General features: G+C 44.7%; 1 protein-coding gene across 27 annotated transcripts in view; it reads left to right on the plus strand.

Moving 5' to 3' along the window:
• LOC136828590 (zinc finger FYVE domain-containing protein 1-like) overlaps positions 1–21,557 on the plus strand; it is a 126,672-nt gene that overhangs the window by 53,697 nt on the left and 51,418 nt on the right. For 21 of the 27 annotated variants that reach the window (XM_067086609.1, XM_067086619.1, XM_067086626.1 and 18 more), the window contains 2 exons: positions 9,336–9,449; positions 11,048–11,154. In XM_067086609.1, coding sequence (XP_066942710.1) covers positions 9,336–9,449; positions 11,048–11,154 — 221 coding nt within the window. The remainder of the gene's footprint in view (positions 1–9,335; positions 9,450–11,047; positions 11,155–21,557) is intronic. The other 6 variants (XM_067086630.1, XM_067086633.1, XM_067086631.1 and 3 more) reach the window with 1 other exon arrangement.

Genomic DNA, 21,557 nt, shown 5'->3' on the forward strand with positions numbered 1-21,557 from the left:
AAGCATAAAGTCAAGTGTTGTTTTGTGTAGTGTTGACAGCTTAATATGTAGCTCAATACATGTTCAATTTTTCTTTGCAGTAAGGTTGTATATTTCTCCATGAGATGACATAACTTGCCAGCCTGAATAGCTGAGAAACAATGCAAGGATACAAAGAATGTGTAGAAAAAATACCCATGATTTTTTGCGATTTTGTTTCATTTTACATGCAAGCAAATGACCTAGTGTTACTCATATAACTTGATTTTAGATATTCCCATTGCAAATAAAGACACAAGATAATTTTGGAAAGATTTGTATTTTTGAATAGAATATATAAAGTAAATTATTGCCCTTGTGATATTTTGTAAAGGGTCGATTTTGTGGCATAATATTCAATTGTTCCTACACAATATACAAACCCTCGGTCCTTTACAGTAGGAATTACATTCAGCGAAGCTGGAAATGGCCGTTTAACTTTAAACCAGGTGATGGAGTACTGTACATAGTAAACTACCAACTACGGGTGGGAGTCCTGCCCACCCAGTCAGTATACACTCACTTTGCTTTTGGCCGTTGGTGAGGAAGGATGTGCGCTCTTTTCCTCCTCTCTGCCTGCCATTTGATTTTGTTTACATTTTACGATATTATTGATATTGCAGATATATGGTTATAACGTGGTATAATATATGCAAATTCAACTCTTGTTTTACTCTTGATTTTACACTTTCAGTATTCAGATACAGTAGTTCATCCTGATATTCATTAACACTATGACTTTTTTAGCGATGATGTGTCAGACTGGTTTTGACGTTGCTAAGGTAGCATGCTTAAACTAGTTTTTCACCTTGCATACATGTTTAGCTCTTGACGTAAGTTCTCTCGGAGAGAATTTTATTCTCTGAGAGAATTTTATTCCTTTGCATTATGAAGGAAAGTTTATTAGTTGAAAATTTCTTTGACATTTGTTTTGGGGTAGATATGTCCAAACATCCCACCTCCTGCCAATGTGGGAATCAGCAGTGTAACTACTTGGCAAGTTACTTATATAAAAATGACATTTTTATGATAAGATAAAGTTTTATATATACTTACCAAGTAATTACATGATTGGAGCCTGCCCTCTTCTCCTCTCATGAGCATAAGGGCATAAACAAATAGAAACTCTTTTGCTAAGTTGTTCCTCTCTTTTCCCAAAAGTGGGTGGGGCAAGTCACCTACCCAAAACAAAATAGTGCAACCCTCGAATTTCAAAATTTTAGCTGCTGAGCTAGTGAAACTAATAGCTATGTAATTACTTGGTAAGTACTGTATATATAAAACTTTATTTTATCATGTAGATGTCATTTTTCCTAACTATACAAACCTGAGGTCCTTTACAAGTTATGCCCACTGCAGCAACTCCTCATTCTGCTTCCCGGGACAAAAGGCAAAGTGAGTGTATTCTGACTGGGTGGGTGGGACTCCCACCCGTAGTCAGTATTTAACCAAATACTCCATCACCTTCTTTAAAGTTAAACAGCCTTTTCCAGCTTTGCTGAAAGTAATTCCTATTGTAAAGTACCTCAGGTTAGTATAGTTAGGAAAAATACAATTGTTCCAACACTACAGGCAGTCCCCGGTTATCGGCGGAGTTCAGTTCTGAGGGTGCAATGATAACCGAAAATCGGTGATTTTCGGCGATTTTCAGGGCTTATTGGTGCTGAAAAACGCTGAGTTTCGGTTATCGGTGCCTCTGTTAGGTATTTATCGGTGCTGATAAGTGGAAATCAGCAATTTTCGATGCCGAGATTTCCGTCGCTGCCTGTATATACAAACCGTCGGTCCTTTACATTAGGAATTACTTTCAGCAGAGCTGGAAACGGCCGCTGAACTTTTGAACAAGGTGGTTAGGCAGTTAACTGCTGTCTGGGAGGTGGGGGTACCGCCTGCCTGGATGTAAACATTCTAATTTTGCTTTCGGCCGAGTCCTTCGTTGGGCGAGCGGGTTCCGTTCTCAGCTACCACTCTATTGGCCGCGAGTTCGAATCTCCGACTGGCCAATGATGAATAAGAGGAATTTATTTCTGGTGATAGAAATTCATTTCTCGCTATAATGTGGTTTAGATTCCACAATAAGCTGTAGGTCCCGTTGCTAGGTAACCAATTGGTTCTTAGCCACGTAAAATAAATCTAATCCTTCGGGCCAGCCCTAGGAGAGCTGTTAATCAGCTCAGTGGTCTGGTTAAACTAAGATATACTAAACTTTGCTTTCGGCCATCGTGCGCTGCAGGCGTGTTTTCTCCCTCTCTGCCCTAACCACCTTTGAGTTGTTTTTCCCGGTGGGATCTTCCTTGTTTTTTCTTGATGTTAACAACATGAATGTGGGCAAACCTTCCCCCAGCGTGTATGTCCATAGATATGGACCCGCATGCCCTTTGCCCCACCTGCAGAGGACGTGTGTGTTCTTGCACTTCTCCTTGTACTGAGTGTTGTTCCTGTCGGTCGGCCGAGCAATGGGCGAAGTTTGATGGGAGGAGACAGTACCGAAGGAAACCTGCCAAGGCATTGTCTGAGGGTTATACGCCCTCAACGACTCCCTTGTTGGCTGACCCGTCGGGATCGTTTCTCCCTCCTGGCAAGCTTCCCCTTCTTGCTGCCTCTCCCTAAGGTGAGGACTCCACCTCCCCTTCCTCATTAGTTTCGTCGGGTGTGGAAGGCCGCGGGGAAGCGGACGATCAGGACATCCTCTGTGGAGCCTCTCCTTGCTCCGGGGGCGAATTTTTTCCCACAGAGCGAGTAGAGGCTTCCATATTTGACCCAAATTTTTCCTCAGGTTTGGTGGTGGAAGCGTCTCTCGGTGGTCAGGTATCTGACCTCACTTCTACCTGGCTGCACATGGGTCTTCCTGGCATTCCATCATTGGAGGACCTGGTATCCCATCTGTCTAGCACTCCAGTGACAACCCACACAGCTACCACATCCACCACATCTACTGTCACCATGACACCATTTGGCAAGCTGCCTATGACAGTGGCCTTGCACCTGGGCACCCAGGTGTCTGCCGCTCCAGCCACGCTCCATACCGTGCTGCTGCCTCTGGCTTCCTGGCCCCATTATCTCTGCCTGGCCCTTCAAGAATGGTCATGTCATCGGTGCTATAAATCTCCATGCCTGCTCTTTCTGTTGCCAACCCACACTTGTTCCCGGCTCCTGGTTACTCTGACTCTCAGCCTGGGCTGGCTTCCACTCATGCTCCACCCGTGCCCTGGACCCATGCACTGTCTTCCGGCTTTCCTGGCTCCTGCGCTGTTCCACCTGCCCCGGTAGCTGCTGGCCCGAGCATCAACGTCTCCACTACCTGGGTTGCGCTTACTTCCCTGGCTCCTCTGGCTCCGCCTGTGTCTTCTGCTGCTCCCTCCTGGATGGGGAACCTGAGCACCATCCTGAAGATGATGATGAAGAAGAAGTCGAAGAAGAGTTCTAGGAGGGTGTCGTCGTCCTCACCGTCTGCTACCTCTTCTTCTTCTTCTGAGGCTCACCAGCCAAAGAAGAAGAAGCCTGTCTCTCCCCCACAAAGAAGTCTTGCACCGAGACTTCTAAGGGACTGCCTCCTTACACAGAGAAGGCAGTGGGATCTCTCATTGGCCAGGGAACCGATTTGTTGACCCCCGGGTCAACAAATCGTATCGGGAGCTGAGGGCGTGCAGACCACGGTTTGCACCCCCTCTTCTGTGCCGAAGAAGCCCACTTCTAAGGCCACTTCTGTGTCGGACATTTGTTCACGAGCCGCGCTGAGTACCCGGGTCTCTAAGGAGGCCCAGGTACCCCGGTCTGGTACTGGAGGAACCTCTCTCCATATCGACTCGGGCACAGGATGGGAGAAAGAGTCCGGGCAAACAGGTGCTCCAACTCTTCCTCCTGGCACTTCTTTGAGTGCCAAGCAAGGTTCCCGGGAAGGTGCGCCGGTCCCTTGGGTCCGGACATCTGGCAAGACAGAGAAGAGGTCCCCTGCTCAGTCTTCCCAAGAGGTTTCGGCCTCGAAGAAGACTGGGGCACGTCTAGAGGACAGCACAAGTTCTTGCCAGCCAGCCCCGGGCTTGACTCCTCTCAGTCCCCGACCACGTTCGTGGGGCCAACCTGGCTCGGGAGAGCCGATTGCGTGGCTCAACTCGTGTGAGCCACTTCGCCGAGGCGAAAGCGTTCTCCACGACCCGGGTTGCTGTCACCACCGTGGGTTGGTGGTTGCTTCCGGCCCACTGCTACTGCTGGTTCTGCCAGCTAGACCAGTGGGGGCACCTGATCCTCCTCACCTGTCCCCTCAACCTCCTGGGCTCCTCCCAGGGGGCATGAGTTGGACAGGAAGAACTCTGGCGAGTCGTGTCTCCAGAGTTCTACCTCAGGGGTGTACGTGCCTGGCTCAGTCCTCGGATGGACCAGGTTGTACGCCCGCGTGGCGTTGGAAGGATCACAGGGGTCTGCCAAGGCTCTCCCTTCTACAGGGAGAGTAGATTGGGAGGACCGCACCCTGGAAGGATTTGAGGGTCTTCTTTGCTAGGATGCAGACACCCCCAAGATACAGAGGACTTTTGCTGAGGTAATTGCACTGATTCATCAGCACAACGACTTCGGGGAAGGGACCACGTCCTCATCTGTGGATCATCCTTTGTGCCTCAAATCCTTTTGGGGACCAAAAAAGGAACCCAAGGTTTCGGTGGGGCTGCTGTGGTCCACGCTTGCCGAGGTAGTCCTCGATCAAGTGAATGGTCTTGTGTCTGGGCAGGACAATTCCCTGCAATCGATCCCCTCGGACAAGCTGCTTCCCCCTCCTCTGCTTCGTCAGAAGCGCTTCTATGTGCCCTCAGAGAGGGCATTGCCAACTAAGCAGGTTGACCCGGACCTGGTACGTCTAGACCTGGGTCTCCATTGCAGCAACTTACTGCAGAGAGAATTTCTCTCTCTCAGCAAGAGGCAGCAACCCTGGAAGCCACTGCCATGGCAGCTTTCCGGGCAGTCTCCTGGTAGGAGCTTTGGTCATTCACAGTATCCAAAGTGGCTGCTTTCTCGGGCTATGGTACCTGGGGAAGACTCAGCTTTCGGGACACCGTGCCTGTCAGGAGGTAGAGCCATCTCCTACCTTGCCCACCAGTTGGCAAACCTGGTCCTGAAGCGGAAAGACACCGTTCTTTCTCGCTTCACCAGGCCCATGGGGCCTGAGTCAGCAGTGACCCCACGGAATGGACCGTTGCTGGGGTCTACCTCTCTCTTCCCTAGAGAGTTGGTGGAGGTTGTGGTGGACAAGTGTTGGGCCGATGACAGCGACCGCCTTGTTCACCAGGCAGTGGCCAGGACCTCTGGGTCTTTGTGTTCCACTGCTGCCAGGCCCTCGGGTCAGTCTAGCTCTTCCTCAGCCCCTAAAAAGTCCCAGTCTTCGAAGGGATCCCATGCGAACACCCAGCCACCTTCTTCCTCCAGAAAGGGTGGGTCCTCTTGCCCCTTTCAGCCCGCTTTCCAATCCGGTAAAGGGGGCAAGGGGAAGAAGAAGAAGGGGAAACGCTAGTGGCGGCGTTCCCCCGACTGGTGCCGAAGGTGGGGGGGGTGCCACGATCTCGGGATTGTGGTAAACCTTGAGAAGTCAGATCTCAACCCCAAGCAGAGGGTAAAGTACTTGGGCATGCTGGAACTCAAGGCAGCCTTCCTGACCCTCCAAGAGTTCTGGGATTGAGTGATGGGATACTTCGTGGTACTGATGAGTGACAATACCACGGTAGTGGCATACATCAACAAGCAGGGGGTCTAGTATCCCTCCCGCTCCATGAGTTGATGATGCAGGTGCACGAGTGGGCCGTGGCTCACTTGGCAGAGCTGTCAGATAGGTATGTTCCAGGCAAGAGGAATGTCGTGGCAGACAAGGTTAGCTGCCAGAATTAGGTGATCGGAACAGAATGGTCCCTTTATCCGGAAGTCGCGGAAAGGCTGTTCGACCTCTGGAGGTGTCCAGTCATCGATCTGTTCACCATCCGGCACAACAGAAAACTCCATGTCTTCTGTTCAGTCATACCGAACCCATGGGCTGCTGCGGAGGACGCGTTCCAGCACCCATGGGACAACCTTGACGCCTACTCCTTTCCTTCATTTTGCCTGATTTGCAGAGTGATCAACCAGGCAATGATCACTCCAAATCTCAGAATGATTCTGGTGGCACCCACCCTACCTGCTAGCCCTCCTTTCCAAGGTGCCGAGAGAGATTCCCCCCCCTGGCCCAACCTGCTGTGTCAACCCTACATAGAGCGGTGTCACCTGGCAGTGCAGTCCCTGTGTCTTCATGGCTGGAGGCTATCCACCATCTCCTGCGAGAGAGAGGCTTTTTGTGTTGCACAGCAGTGGAGATGGCCGGGTACCGCAGACGATCCTCCGCAGCTGTATACCAGGGAAAGTGGTCTGTCTTCTGTGGTTGGTGTCGTGGACAGGATCTCTCTCCGATCAGAGCTACTGTTCAACTGGTTGCGGACTTCCTCGTCTTCCTTCGCCGAGAGAAGCTTCTCTCTGTTTCAGCTGTAAAAGGCTGTTGGGCCACACTTGGCCTAGTCTTGCAGCTAAAAGGAGTAGATATCTCTTCTTTCGAGATTTCCCTACTGATGAGAAGCTTCAGAAGGGGTTGCCCCACCCAGGGATCTCAGGCTCCCTGCGTAGGATGTGACTCTCGTTCTAAGGAGCCTGACTCATGCACCGTACGAGCCTTTACAAGAGTTGTCAGACAGGGATGTGACCCTCAAGACCATCTTCTTGCTGGCCCTGGCATCAGCGAAGAGAGTTGGCAAACTTCACAGACTTTCCTTTGATGTTCAACACTCGAGGGGATGGGGATCAGTTACGCTTGATTCCGTCCCAGATCTTGTGGCGAAGACTCTGAATCCTTCGGTCCCTGATGTTCGGTTCGAGTCTTTCACGATCTCTTCCCTAGAGGACTTTGTTGGTAATGAACCAGATGAGATGCTACTGTGTCCTGTTAGAGTGCTGCAGCACTATCTGAAGAGGACTCGCAGTCTCTGACCAGAGTGTCGACAACTCTTCGTTAGTGCTGGCTCAACCAAGAAAGAAGTGTCCAAGAACACGATCTCTTTCTGGCTTTGTGAGACGATAAGGAGAGCTTATTCTGCTGCTAGAGAAGACGACACCGTTACACTTCGTCCGAGTGCTCACGAAGTCCGCAGCATTGGTCCGTCCCTTGCATTCTGGAAGAACTTGTTGGCTCCACAGGTTTTGAAGGCAGGCATGGTGTCCCAACAGACCACCTTTACTTCCTTCTACCTTCAGGATGTTGCACACAAGTCCTTGGACACTTTCTCCTTGGGTCCTGTGGTGGCTGCTCAACAAGTTGTGTAGCTTACCAAGCTCCTCTAACAGGACAGGTTGCATCTCGCCTAAGATGTACGGTTGTGATTGCGAGAGTGAATGTGGAGTGACTGGCCTCTTCCTTCTCATCTTGGCTCTCTTCCCATGGGCAGGGGGCGGACGTGCCGTTACATGCTGGATCTGGCGGTCGATACAGGTAAGCACTCAACTAGAGCTTCCATTCTATTTCCATTCAGGATTATAGAAGCAACCCCCCCATTCCTTCCCCTTGTAAGGGGGGGAAGGAGACCATGACAGTAAGACAAACCCAATGCTTGTGATTGCCTCAATGTCACCGACTCCAAGTTCTTCCTAGCCTACATTGCATGAACTGACAGTTTGCCCTTCCTTGCGCTATCGACCAGGAAGGGAATACATGTTGTGGTGAACTCCAGTCGGTTCATAGAGACTCGCTCAGATTCCTCCCTCCAACCAGTGAGTCTTCCTAATGGAAAGGACCGACAGTTTGTATGTCGTGTCAGAACAAATCACAGTTTTTTAAAGTAAATTGTGTTTTTCCTAACTATACAAACCTGAGTTCCTTTACATTACATTTCATGCCCACCTCATGCCACCCCTCAAACTGAAACCTGGGCCAAGAGGCAAATTGGAATGTTTACATCTGGGCAGGCGGTACCTCTGCCTCCCAGACGGTAGTTAACTGCCTAACCACCTTGTTTGAAAGTTCAATGACCATTTCCAGCTCCGATGAAGGTAATTCCTAATGTAAAGGACCTCAGGTTTGTATAGTTAAGGAAAAATACAATTTACTTTTAAAAATTGTGATATTACTTAAAAATTTGTCAAATAAGAACAGACTTTAGAAGTTACTGGCATTTGTGTCCCTCTCTCCTTCCAAGACCATTGATACAAACCCTTGTGGTTTACAAACTATTACCCAATATTATTAGGATCATAAAAGTTTTCTGGCCATAAATTAATCACTGTCCATTCATCTGTATGCCGTTCCATAAGTTTGATATTAATGGTATTGTGCTCAAATATGGTATACAGTGGACCCCCCGTATTCGCGGGGGATGCGTCCCACACCCCCCCATGAATAGCTAAAATCCGCGAATACTTAAAACCCCTCTAAAAACACTTAGAACTGCCAATTTTGATAGCTTAAACACAGAAAAACCCTGTAAAAATGCATATTCCCGAGTATTTTAATAGTTTTATCACAAAAAGTGCATTTATTCATGAAAATTATATGAAAATACAGTAATTAGTGAATATTTCTCAGTGAAAAATACCGCGAATGGGCAAATTTTCAGCGAATAAGTGGCTAAATATGTTCCACAGAGAAACCCGTGAATGTGTGAGTCCGCGAACCATGAGAACGCGAATACGGGGGGTTTACTGTAGAGTATTATGTTTTTTCAGTGTCAAGTTAGTCATGTTTTCATCTTGACTGATGTTTTATTTGGTCAGTATTTTTACACATACAGTATTTTAATTTCTCCTGATAATTTTGCTTGCTTTAATGGCAACATGTTCAAATCTGTACTGTTCAGTCAGTTACCAGTATGTAATTTGACTGTGATCCATGGTCATAAGTCATGTACAGTGTCAAAAAGATTGGTAATTCTTGATTCCTTTTGCCAAAGTTGCTATACCAAGATTGTAGATGTGGGATCCTTGCTGGTGAGTCAGCTTTATAGGTACAGCATATGTTAAAACCGTGAAATCTGCAGTATGTCAAGAGATGATTGCAGAATTTCTTGATCTTTATGTCCTTTGGGCTTCCAAAAATTTAGATGCATTGCCGCATATTTTGTTCACTCACTGAACTATATTATTATTCATTTTTAACAGTACAGTAGATATGTCTTTTCATGTAACCATCCTTTTAAAGATGGTATCAATTATGAAAATAATAATTCGTTGCATTTTTTGTTAATGATTGTTACCAACATATGTTTTAATTTTGATGTACGGTTCACAACCCGTTTGTTGATTTTACTTTTTGGAATTGACAGGTCTCTCAGTTCCTTCAACAACTTCTATCAGCAATTCAGCAATTATGAATTCCCTTGCGTCAATTGCTTCTGAAGGCCATTATGATCATTCTCTGAATTCACTGACTTCATTCCGTAAGTTACCATGATTTTTTTTTTTTTAATTATGTAGGACCAGTTTTGTTATAGTTAGAGGATTAAATGAAAATATTATTGATTATGAAGTATTAAATTTTTTAACTAAAATTTCTCACATACAATCCCATTACTCTATATCATGAAAGACATCTTTCACCCCGTTACTTTATTCTCCCTTTTTATTATGATTCCTCCATCCTTACTTATAGGATTGTAACATCGCCTGCGTTCAGGGGCATAGGACCTTCCCTTGCATTTTGGAGCAAATTTTCAGTAGAACAGGTAATAAAGTCAAATGTTGAGAGACATCAGACCACCTTACCTCATTCTGCCTAAGAGTCATTGCCTTCACGTCCCTGGATACCTTCTCCCTAGATACCTATGGTAGCTGTGCAACAAGTTGTTTAGTCACCCAAGCTTCAGACAGAAGGCATCTTGCCTAAGGTACTTGTAGGGTGTAAGATTGGAGGTGAATGGAAGAGTAGCTGGCTTCTCTTCCTTCTTTCTTCTCTCTGTGAGGCAGTAGTTTGGACTGAGTACTTTATTTGCTGGATCAGGTGCAAATGCACGTAGACTACACAGTTAGGCACCCGATCTTTGAGCTTTGATTTACAAGATGTGACATTCTCTTCCCTCCTTTTTAACAAGGGAGGCCAGGCAATAGAGCTACAATCTGAACCCTTTGTTTTTATGGATCAGGTTTTTGCTGCCCTCTGACTTGTCTCCCCTCATAGGAGTCATACTTGATAAGTCATTTGTATTTTTCTTAGGTATACAAACTAGAGCCTTTTATCATAATCCACCCAACCTACCCCACATAGTATGCTCATTCTCAAGAAATGTCTTAAGTGACTATGTGCGTCTGAACAGTTAGTAGATCTCTGCAACTGTGGTGATACAAAAAAAGTTGTAAAATACCAGCCTTACTAGGCAGTGACCTTTGATATTGCCAAGCCACATGGGTAGGGCCAGAATTCCTAAGCTTACAGGCATCAGCTCACTTTCTGGAGTGTTGGGAATCTTCCTGGCATTCCAGATCTTTGGAATTATGGCATTACTAGACTGTCACAGGGCTGCCCTGAAGGATGTGTTACTAAAAGGTAAAACTTGGACAGATTTGTTTGGGAAGTTGACAGCTTGATGGGAAAGTACTAGTTAGAACAGAGAAAAAGTAAAAGTCAAAATGAAGTGTAGCATGGGCTGAAGGAATTTTGCAAAGAGCATTAGTGACATCAGCGAATGTGCTGCTGCTCCTTAGGAATATTTGGTCCTAAAGTCCTTAATTGACTTAGCTCTGAGTATTTGTCCCAAATGAAATGTAAGAAGCGTGACATGCTGCAAAACTAGTACATTTACAGGATGTATAGTATTTGGGCTGAGCAGAAATTTTGTGCTGAGAGGTATTTACCTCCATGGATAAGATTTGTAGTAATTTGATGACTTATTTTTTTCTTGTTGGAAATAATTTTTCTTTAATTTTCTGTGTACTTTGAACAGGTGATCTTGAAAGAACTCCCATGTTAAAATTTATGTAGTTTTAAAGAAATTTGTAAAGTAGTTAATCCTTCTTAACTAATACAGTAATTCTTTTCCAGAGAGTAATGTCACCCCTGAAATCCTTGAAAACGAGATGAAGAGCGTTGATTTAGGACCTGTAAACAAGGAATGCTTTAAGCTTATAAATGAACAAGAAGAACTGCAGGTAAGAAATGTGATTTAAAGAAATGTATTCTGAAAGGCTTGGAAATTTGAATTGGATGATAGATATGTGCTTACAGTTTGTGATGCCCTCCTTCAGGAAAATATTATATGTGGAATTTATTTGTAGATTATTTTGCTATACACTAAGTAATTTAACCAGGGTACTAAGAAAGACTTATTATTTTTCAGAAGGCAACAAGAATTTAGTTACTTTTTTTGGGTAATTCATTTTCAAAAGCTAGATCTTTATGATTATAAGATGAAAAAATGTAGAGGAGTGTCGTATATCTATGGAAACATGTTCCCCCTTCTCCATTAGGCAACATTAGCAGAAACCAGATGAGCTTTTTGGAATTAAGATTATCTTTAGAATTTTAGAATTACAGGCAGTCCCTGGTTAACGGCGGGGGTTCCATTCCCAGCCGATCGCCATTAACCAAAAATCATCAATTATGGTAATAAACGGTGTTTATGGCGCCGTCGCCGAAAATCTGGTTAACTACATCATTAGCCCAAGCGTTGTAAAACCGAAATGCCGTTAACTGATGCCTCCTATAAGCGGGGACTGCCTGTATCAGGAAATGGTGAAACTTTTTTGTTTTTGGTCATATTTTGTTGCCTTGTTCTACTGTAAGATTATGGCACAGTCACTATTGTTTTGGTTTGTTATCTACTTGATATGGCAAATGGTTGACATGTTGCTGAGCTTAAGCATTCCTGTAATATTTCTACAGGCCTGTTTGAGTCATATATTAAACGAATCATTTTAAAGGTAATACAGTTGTTAAATAACGAAAGAAAGGTTTACCTGGAGGAGGTTAAGTATGCTAGGGAAGGAAGTACATTGGGATGATGTGAGCTTACCCAGTTCTGTAAGCCATTATTTAGTTCTCAGTAAGAAACTTTCTGTAAGTTTGTGCATGTAGGTTGAAATAACTTGATTTTTCAATATTTTTATATAATTGATAATGACTTTTGATTTTAGTGTAGGCTACTATACTACTCAACTCCCTTCCCTAGCTTACACCAAGCAATGTCCTTAGGGCTCAGTCACAAATCAGTGATGTGCGTGCATTGGACATGGTTATTTTTCTCATTATTTTTTCCAAGGCTTTCTTGCTTATGTTAGCCTCATACCTTATGCATGCCAAAATATCAAAATCCAGATTGCTGAGAAGGAAAGAGGGTACTTACTCACGGTTGGTGGTCAATAAATGCATAATTTAGTAACAAAACCATTAATCTTTTGGGTGGGAAGACAAAGGAAGCACAATCTCATTAGCATGACCAGAGAATTGTCAGATCAGTGAAGGATTGAAGACAAAAAAAGAACAGAAGTCAAACTGTAGGAATTCCAGATGCAAAGGTAATGGGCCTATGGAAGGGTAAGTATTCAGCAGGTAGTCAGTGTGAGTTTTGGGACAGAACATTCAGGAGCAATGTCAGGCACAGAAAATATTATTCAGGAGAGCCACACCTCATAAGTGCCAAAGAGATAAAACACCAAGCAGTTAATGGCGATGAAGGTGACGGTACTTGCTCCCTCCCCATTGGCAACACATGACCTGCTGCAACAATTAGCCCCAACGAGAATCCATCTAAATGATTGAGTTATTTTGCATTAAATTTCTTGTAAAGAATCCAATGAAAGCAGTATGGCACTTTCAAGTACCAGCTTGCAGAATTGGAGAAAGTTTCAAATAATATAACTCGGCTAGACAGGGACACAACATCATGCATTTTGTGTGCTTCTACCTTCAGTAGCAATAGATTGTGTCTGACACATCTGAGTAGACTTTCATGATCAACTGATTGAGCTATGAAGAGATTGTATTTTTCTAAATATATTTGTATGTGGGAAGAAAAATTCTTGTTGAGTAGAAACCCCAAGTTTCACTGTAGATAATTTGTAAGTGCCCTGATGTGACAATATGACATGTGTCAGTATCTTGAGAACACTGATTGCATAAGCCAATGATGCTATTCTCCTAGCTGTTGTTCCTTCTCTGCACTTAGGTCTATGGTTCCAGAATCCTTGAATAGAGATCTGGCATATAATTTATGAGTGGAATAGGCTTTGGGCATGAAACTTAACCTTTCTAAAACTCAAAGTGTGATAGTTAGTTGATCTAGCAAACTTTGCCTTTGCATCCGAATTTACATTTAAATGGTACTGTTTTAAATGTCAGTGAACCTTTGAAATTTTAGGTGCAACTTTTAATAAGGAACTAATTTATGAGAAGCATATATGTAATACTGTTTTTATATAAGCTACTTACCAAGTAATTACATAGCTATTAGTTTCTATTAACCGGCAGCTAGAATTTTGAAATTCTTGGTATCGCCACTTTTGTTTTGTCTAGGCAAGTGACCCTGCTCAATTTCGGGGTAAAAGAGGAACCATCTTAGCAAACGAGCTCAATATGTTTATGATGGCTGTGGTTACAGTAATTGGCAGCAGGGGTTTTTTGAAATTTCTCTTCTCTGTTGATCTTGGATTATTGGTGAAGTATTCGCTTTATGGTAGCCTTTTCGGCACAGTTAGTTATTGTCAGGTTTTCTTTGAAGACTAGTATTACCGAATTTGACAATTATTTGGACTTTCTTTTACTTGACTTGTCAGCATGTCCGACTCGGGCTCTCAAAGTGTTAGGTATTGCAGTAAAGGCTGCAATACGAGACTGATTAAAGCCTGTTATGACCCACATACTCTCTATACTTCTTGCAGGGGTCAAATATGTTCCCCTGAATTGATCTGTAATGAGTGCATCTCTTGGGATCCAGAAATGTGGAAGACCTTGAATTGTCATTTGACGAAATTAGACAGGGATAAAAAGAGAAAAGCAGCGGCTAGAGCTAGTAGTAAGAAGACTTTAGCTAGTCAGGTGTCGGCAAAATCTTTGTCTGATAATTCTGATTCTTTATCCTTTGTTCCACCTGATCCCATGTCTCAATCTGTACCAGTTACTCTGCACCCTGGCTCCCTTACTCCTGATCCAAACCTTATTACCAGCCTTGAATTGAGAATTTATCTTAAATTTGGATTACTCTTTGACACGATGGAGAAAGTTGGTGCCTCTGTTAAAGTCCTAATGGACAAAGTGAGTGTGAAGGGTGATAGTGAAGTGTTAGTGGAGGAGGTGGCTGTCTGTCCCACTGGTTTTCCTAGGCCAAGGTCCCTGGCAAACTCCCCTTAACCTGGGAGGAGCCAAACTGGCAGCCCAAAGGAGGTCGGTGGGGTTTGCCCACAGGCAGTCGCCTCCTCAGTCGTACCTGTTGCCGATTCCCAGGTTACGACAGAGCGCTGCTGGAAAGGTGTCCCTGTGGAAGTGGATTGAATGTCCTCTAGTATTTCCAGCAGTGACTCCAGTCCTAGGTGCCAATGGCAAGGCGAATCTCATCCTCTGAAGAGATGCACTGCGGGTGCTTCTCAACCTTCTGCTGTTCCGATTAAGAAAGCTAAAGAGGCTTCTCCAGAACGTCTTCCTTCCTGTAGCTTCTGGGACAGTCTGGAACATTTCTCCCAGGATCAACCAATGTTAGTGGGACAAGTTCTACTTTCTAAGCATACTACTTCTTGGAAGCGCTCTTCGGCATTGAGAACTTCGTCTTCTTCTAAGTGCGCATCTTTTGCTTTGGAGGACTTGCCGAGACAGGTTGTGATGTCGGAACGCTCTCCAGTGCCCATGCCCCCAACTCCTGTTCTTGTAGCGCCTGTACAATATGCTTTTCCTGAATCTTCGTTGGCGCTCAGTGGCGCCAGAACTTCCTTCTCCAGTGGTTCATGGTGCTTCTTCTGATGTGGCTCCCTCCGAGCGCCATGCATCTATTGTGTGTCCATCGTTTCCTGAGCACCTCTTTGCTGAGCGCTCTTTGGCTCCAGAGTGTCCATCAACTCCCGAGTGCTCATCGGGTCCTGAGCGCCCATTGGCATCCGAGCGCACATCGGCTCCCAAGCGCCCATTGGCGCCTGTTCCCCTCTTGCAGCAGGACGCTCCCTTAGCGCCCAAGGCTAATTCCGCTTCCAAGCACCCGATTTTGTCCGTTTCTTTGGCAGCGCCAGTGTCTTTGGTTCTACCTGCTCCGGCTATGACAGTTGTGCCTTCTGTTTTGGATCCTTCCGTTCAGTCGATCCAGCGCAAATTGGACAATATCCTGGGCTTAATTAGAATGCCCCATTAGTACCCCAGCCCATTGCGGATCTGTCGCCAATCTCTTCAGAGGAAGAGGAAGTAGCGAACCCTGTTTCCCCTCCATTGGCTTACGCCTCTTTACTCAATTTTCTGTTGGTGACTTTTCCTGATCATTTCTCTCCTGCAGCTCCGGCATCTCCAGCTTTGACGTACATAATAGATAACCTGACGCCTTCTTCAAGACTGCCTAAAATGGTACTGTCCTCTTCAGCTAAGAAGGCTCTCCGTTAGGTGGAGAACTGGCTCCCAAGCAAGGGGGAGTAGGGAGGAGCTTCCTTTTCTTGCACTCCGTCTAGGCTGTCGCAGAGAAGATATCTTTCGTATGCGACAGGAGAGGGTCCTTCCATGGGAGCGCCTGCCTCCTCCCAGGGAGACTTCTCTGGTTTAGTTGACTCTTCCAGACGGTCGGCGTTCAATGCTGCCAAGATTTTGTTCTCGTCCTCGAAATTGGACCATCAGATCAAGCATTTGTTCAAAGTCTTGGAAGTGCTCAGCTTTCTCAACTGGGCAGTAGGAGCTCTTGCTCGTAAAGTGAAGAGTGCCCTCATATCCCTGAAGACTTCTCTTCGGATTTTTTGGGAGTCAACTCTTGCCTGGAAAAGGGTATTAGAGAAGGCTCTTTTGAGTTATCCTCTCTCTTTATAATGGGTATCCTCAAGAAAAGGGAGCTTTGGTGCTCATACACCACGAAGGGAGTTTCTCCCTCCCAGAAGTCCGCACTCCTTTTCTCGCCTATGGACAAGAAGCACCTTTTCCCTCAATCGACTGTGCTACAGATAGCGACTGACCTACAACAGAAGTCTACGCAGGACCTTCTCGCACAATCAACGAGACGACCTAGAGAGTCTCTGGCTTTTCCCCCTAGGACAGTTTCTCCTGTCCAACCCCAGCCCTTTCAGGGTAGAGGCAGACAAAGAGGCTTCCCCAGACCTTGCAGAAATGCTCTTTTCACCCCCAGAGCTATGAAGAAGTCCTCCTACAAACCACCCGCACGTAAGTGAGGATCTAGTCCTCCGCACACCTGTGGGGGCAAGGCTCCTACATTTTTGGGAGTGTTGGGAAGCAAGAGGAGTGGAGAGTTGGATTGTCCAAGTTCTAAGAGAAGGCTACTCAATCCCATTTCTGAAAAAACCCCCCTTGTGCAACAAGCCTGTTTTATTGACGACGTACTCGGCAAACTCAGAGAAGTTTTCACCCCTCTCCCAAGAAGTGACAGCTCTCCTTGTAAAAGAAGCAGTCGAGCTAGTCGAGGACACCTCATCTCCGGGGTTCTACAATCGACTGTTTGTATTCCCCAAAGCATCGAGGGACTGGAGGCCAGTCCTGGATATAAGCGCCCTGAACTTGTACATACAGAAAACCAAATTCAAGCTGGAGATGTCCCAGTCCGTCCTTGCATCCATTCGTCTGGAAGATTGGATGATCTTGATAGACATGAAAGATAGCTACTTCCATGTCCCAATTCATCGGGATTCGAGGAAGTTTTTAAGGTTTGTGTTCCAGCGATAAGTGTACCAGTTCAGAGCCCTTTGCTTCAGTTTGTTTACAGCCCCACAGGTATTCATGTGCGTTCTTGCCCCAAGGGCAAAATGGTTACATCTGATGGGAGTCAACGTTTCATTGTATCTCGACGATTGGCTTATTCGCTCCCAGTCAAAGGAAAAATATGCAGAGGACCTTCACAAGACCCTTCTCATCCAGGATTTGGGCCTCTTGTTGAATTTCCAAAAATCTCAACTGACTCCTTCTCAGGAGATAGCTTATTTCAGGGTGAGGATAAACTCTCAGAGTTTTTGGGTTTTTCCCTCCCCCCAAAGGATAAACTCCTGCCTTCAGAAAATAAACAAATTTCCTGCCCTTCAGTGCTGTTCTGTGAACAGATGGATGAGCCTGTTGGGGACTTTCTCATCCATGGAGCAGTTCGTGTCCGTAGGAAGGCTTCACATGAGAAACCTACAGTTCTTCCTGAAAGCCAACAGGAGCAGGAAGAAACACCGGGTTTCTTTCATTTTTCCAATAACGAAGGAAATAAAAGAAGATCTGGCCTGGTGGAATTCAAGAGACAAGCTCTTTCAAGGGAAGTCACTTCTCCCTCTGAACCCCAACCTAGTGTTTTATTCAGACACGTCAGACCTAGGTTGGGGAGCCCTCCTGGGAGACAAAGAAGTTTCAGACCTGTGGACTTCAGAACAGATGAAGTGGCACATCAGCGTGAAGGAATTGATGGCAATTCACTGGGGATTGCAAGCGTTTGCATCAGAGGTGTCCGGGAAGACAGTGTCAGTCCATTCGGACAACACCATGGCCCTATCTTATATAAGAAAACAAGGGGGAACTCATTCTTTCTCCCTTTGCCAAACAGCAAGAGCCCTCATTTGGGTGGATCAGAATTGAACCCAGATCTTAACCAGATTCATTCAAGGGAAATGCAACGTTTTAGCAGACAAACTCAGCCGTGGAAGACAAGTTCTCCCCATGGAGCGGACTCTAGACCCTCTAGTTTGCATAGAGTTATAGAAGCTATGGGGAAGACTGATTCTAGATCTGTTTGTGACCGCAAAAAACTATCGTCTCCCCCAGTACTGTTCGCCAGCGCCAGATCCACAAGCTTGGGCGACAGACGTGATGCTTCTGGATTGGTCGAACATGGATCTTTACGCCTTTCCCCCATCCAAGATGGTGAGAGAATTGTTAAACAAGTTCCGAAATCATTGGAATGTAAAGATGATGTTAGTAGCCCCATTCTGGCTAGCTCGAGAATGGTTCCTGGATTTGCTGGAGCTTCTTGTAGATTTTTCAAGACTATTACCTCAAAAACCCAGTCCACTCAGACAACCACATTTCAGAAGGGTCCATCAAGGACTGTCCACTCTGGCTCTGACCACATCCAGACTGTCTTCAGATTGGTGTGAGTGAAAGGATTTTCAAATGCGGTTGCAGACGCTATTGCTCATTGTAGACGACTTTCCTCGAGCAAAGTTTACCAAGCCAATGGACGGTCTTCCACGACTGGTGCAGGAGAAACAACATCATGTCTTCTAAGACGTCTATAGCAGAAATCGGTGATTTCCTTCTATATTAAAGGATACAAATTAGTATTGAGCTCTGTTTTTAGACATAGAGGTTTAGATCTCTCCTCTAATAAGGACCATTCTGGTCTTATCAAGTCGTCTGATACAACCAAGCAAAAAGAAAATAGGCCAGTGGCCTGGAATTTAGACATGGTACTGAAGTGGCTGTTGCAGCCACTCTTTGAACCTCTGCAATCTCTCTCCTTAAGGGACCTTACTAGGAAAACTCTGTTCTTAGTAGCGTTAGCGACTGCCAAGAGAGTCAGTGAGTTCTCAAGGTAATGCAATCTGCTCATTTACCTTGAGATTTTTAGCCAAGAATGAGTCCCCTGCCAACCCATGGCCTCGCTCATTCGTTATTAAAAGTTTAATAGATACTCTAGGTCCGGACGAAGTAGAAAGAACCTTTTGTCCTGTAAGGGCGTTAAGATACTATTTACTGAGAATGGAAAAGATCTGTGGGCCGTCGAGCAACCTTTGGTGCTCAGTTAATGATCCTTCTCGCCGTCTTTTGAAAAATGCCTTGGTGTTTTTCATTAAGGATTTAATTCTAGAAGCGCACTCACAAATTGACGAAGATACGTTGCCCATAGTGAAAGTCAAAGTACATGAAGTAAGGGCAGTTGCCATGTCCCTGGCTTTTAGCCATAATTTGTCTATTGCCTCTACCATTCAAACAACGTTTTGGAAATGCAAATTGGTTTTTGCATCTCATTATTTGCGTGACATTGAAACTGAATATGAAAATTGCAGTACCTTGGGTCCTGTTTCGATTGCTGGTATGGTGTTGGGAGAAGGAGTGTAGGAAGCTTCTTTCATCCTTCCTATTTTTTTGCCTTGATTCATGGTATCGAGTCGTAGGGGAGCCTGGGGGTACTTGGTATTTGGAGTGTGCACCAGTTTTTATCCACAGTGGTTGGTTAATGGTATGCTGTAATGTTTGGCTATAGGCGAGTGTGTTTCGTTTTATTTATTCTCTGGTTGTGTTTTTCTGGTACCGTGCCCAGGGCAGGGGCAAACTGATTATTCTTTGTATGCAATTGGACACTCCTTTGCAACAAAGGAATCCCGCTGTGTAGCAGGCAACTCCTGGCTATACCACCACACCGCTATACGTTGAGATGAGCGCCATCCAGAGGCAGAACTTTCCTGTAGCAGCTCTCTCAACAGGTAAGGGACCAGCAAGCATTTTAACTAATACTAGCAATATTCTATTTCTTTATAATGTGGGATTCAGCTATGTAATTATTTGGTAAGTAGCTTATATAAAAAAGTTAAGTGTACCTTAGTTTTACCAGACCACTGAGCTGATTAACAGCTCTCCTAGGGCTGGCCCAAAGGATTAGACTTATTTTACGTGGCTAAGAACCAATTGGTTACTTAGCAACGGGACCTACAGCTTATTGTGGTGACATTTTTATAATAAAATAAAGTTTTATATACAGTATACTTACCAAGTAAACCAAGGAATTACATGATCGAAGCTCTCCCTCCTCCCCTTGCATGGCTGGAAGGCATAAACATATTAAGCTCGTTTGCTAAGCTGGTTCCTCTCTTACCCCAAAAGTGGGCGGGGTCTCTCGCCTAGCCAAAACAAAAGTAGCGCTACCGCGAATTTAAAAATTCTAGCTGCTGGTTAATAGAAACTAATAGCTATGTAATTACTTGGTAACTATATATAAAACTTTATTTTATTAAAAAATGTCATCTCTCAAAAAGGGACCCACTGCAGGGATTGAATGCATTATTATACCTTCCATCCCTGCAGCGGATTCAACTGAATGTTGGGACTTTTATCCGTATCATCCTCCTATAAGATTTCTTCCTTCCTTCTATCATCAACAACCAATGGGAATCCCTGTATCAGAATGTTTGTCTGCTTTTCTTCGGAGTAATAAAAGTGGAAATTTCCACTTTTGTCGAAATCAATGTTTAGAACAGATGGGAGAAGGGATAATTTTGTGAGGGGACTTGCATTCGAAGCTATGTGAGAGCTGTGGGTCACCTGAAAATGGTTTGGACCTCATTAGTGGAACTATTCTCAAGGGTTGGCTCACAGAATTCATGGGGAGCTGATCCTTGGTGTAGGACTCGGTTTTTGGCTAGAAACACATCATTACAGATAATGTGAGGATGATTCCATATATAACATGGTCTCAGTCCAAACAGGTGATTTTAGCTTACACCTGTGCCTCTATATCTGTTTTTGTGCTGTCCCATATGAGTAGGGTATGGAGCGGACCATTGGAAAGTCGACTCTCGCTGTGCCAGTGGCGGAGAATGTAAAATTTCCTGAGCAAATATGGTATTTTCTTAATGTTCTCAAACAATTAATGCCCCTTGTTGCAGGGCTAGAGCTCTGTTTTTTATATACTTTTTTTTTTATCTTTGTTCTGATTGTTGGTAATGTTTTATTTTTACACTTTTTAATTTTTACTTTTGGTGCCAATGACCTTGCAGTTAAGATTGCAGATAAATTTTAATCAATCAATCAATTAGTTAACCCCCTCTCTTTCTGATGAATGATACTATAACTGTCCCCCCCTCCCCTGGATCTGCTAACTTTCCCCTGGCACTGTTGTCTAATTTGTCTTTAAGTAATGACAACCCCTGCACTTCTAAGGCTTCCTCTTCTGACTACCCCTACTCCAGTATTAAGACATTGCACCCTTTCAACCCTCTCTCTCCAAAAAGTCATTTGAGAAGAAAGGGTGTAGTAAAAAAAAAACTGTTATCTTTGAAGAGCATGTTGATGATAGTTTTGATAGATACTTAACTATGGAAATTAAAGGCAGTGAAATTGACATCTTTGATGTACAGTATAGAGAAATATTAACAAGTGTTGTAGTAGAAGGCCTAAAATCTCTCCCCAGAATAATAACAAAATTCTGATGCAAGCAGAATCCAGAGAAGAGAATGATAAACTGAAAAACTTGACTTTTTATAGGTGGTGCTGATATTGAGGTTAAACCTCATTTCAATTTGAATCACTCAAAGGGCATCACTTACTGGCACTTGTGGGTGCTTGTGCCTTTCCTGAGGCAGTGCCGGCATCTGCTGGTGCTTTAGCCTCATCGGAAGCTGATCTATCTGGTTCAACTGTCTCATCAGAGACAGTTACCACTGTAACTACTAGTACC

This window comes from Macrobrachium rosenbergii, chromosome 43 (genome assembly GCF_040412425.1).
Source record: "Macrobrachium rosenbergii isolate ZJJX-2024 chromosome 43, ASM4041242v1, whole genome shotgun sequence".
Lineage (NCBI taxonomy): Eukaryota > Metazoa > Arthropoda > Malacostraca > Decapoda > Palaemonidae > Macrobrachium > Macrobrachium rosenbergii.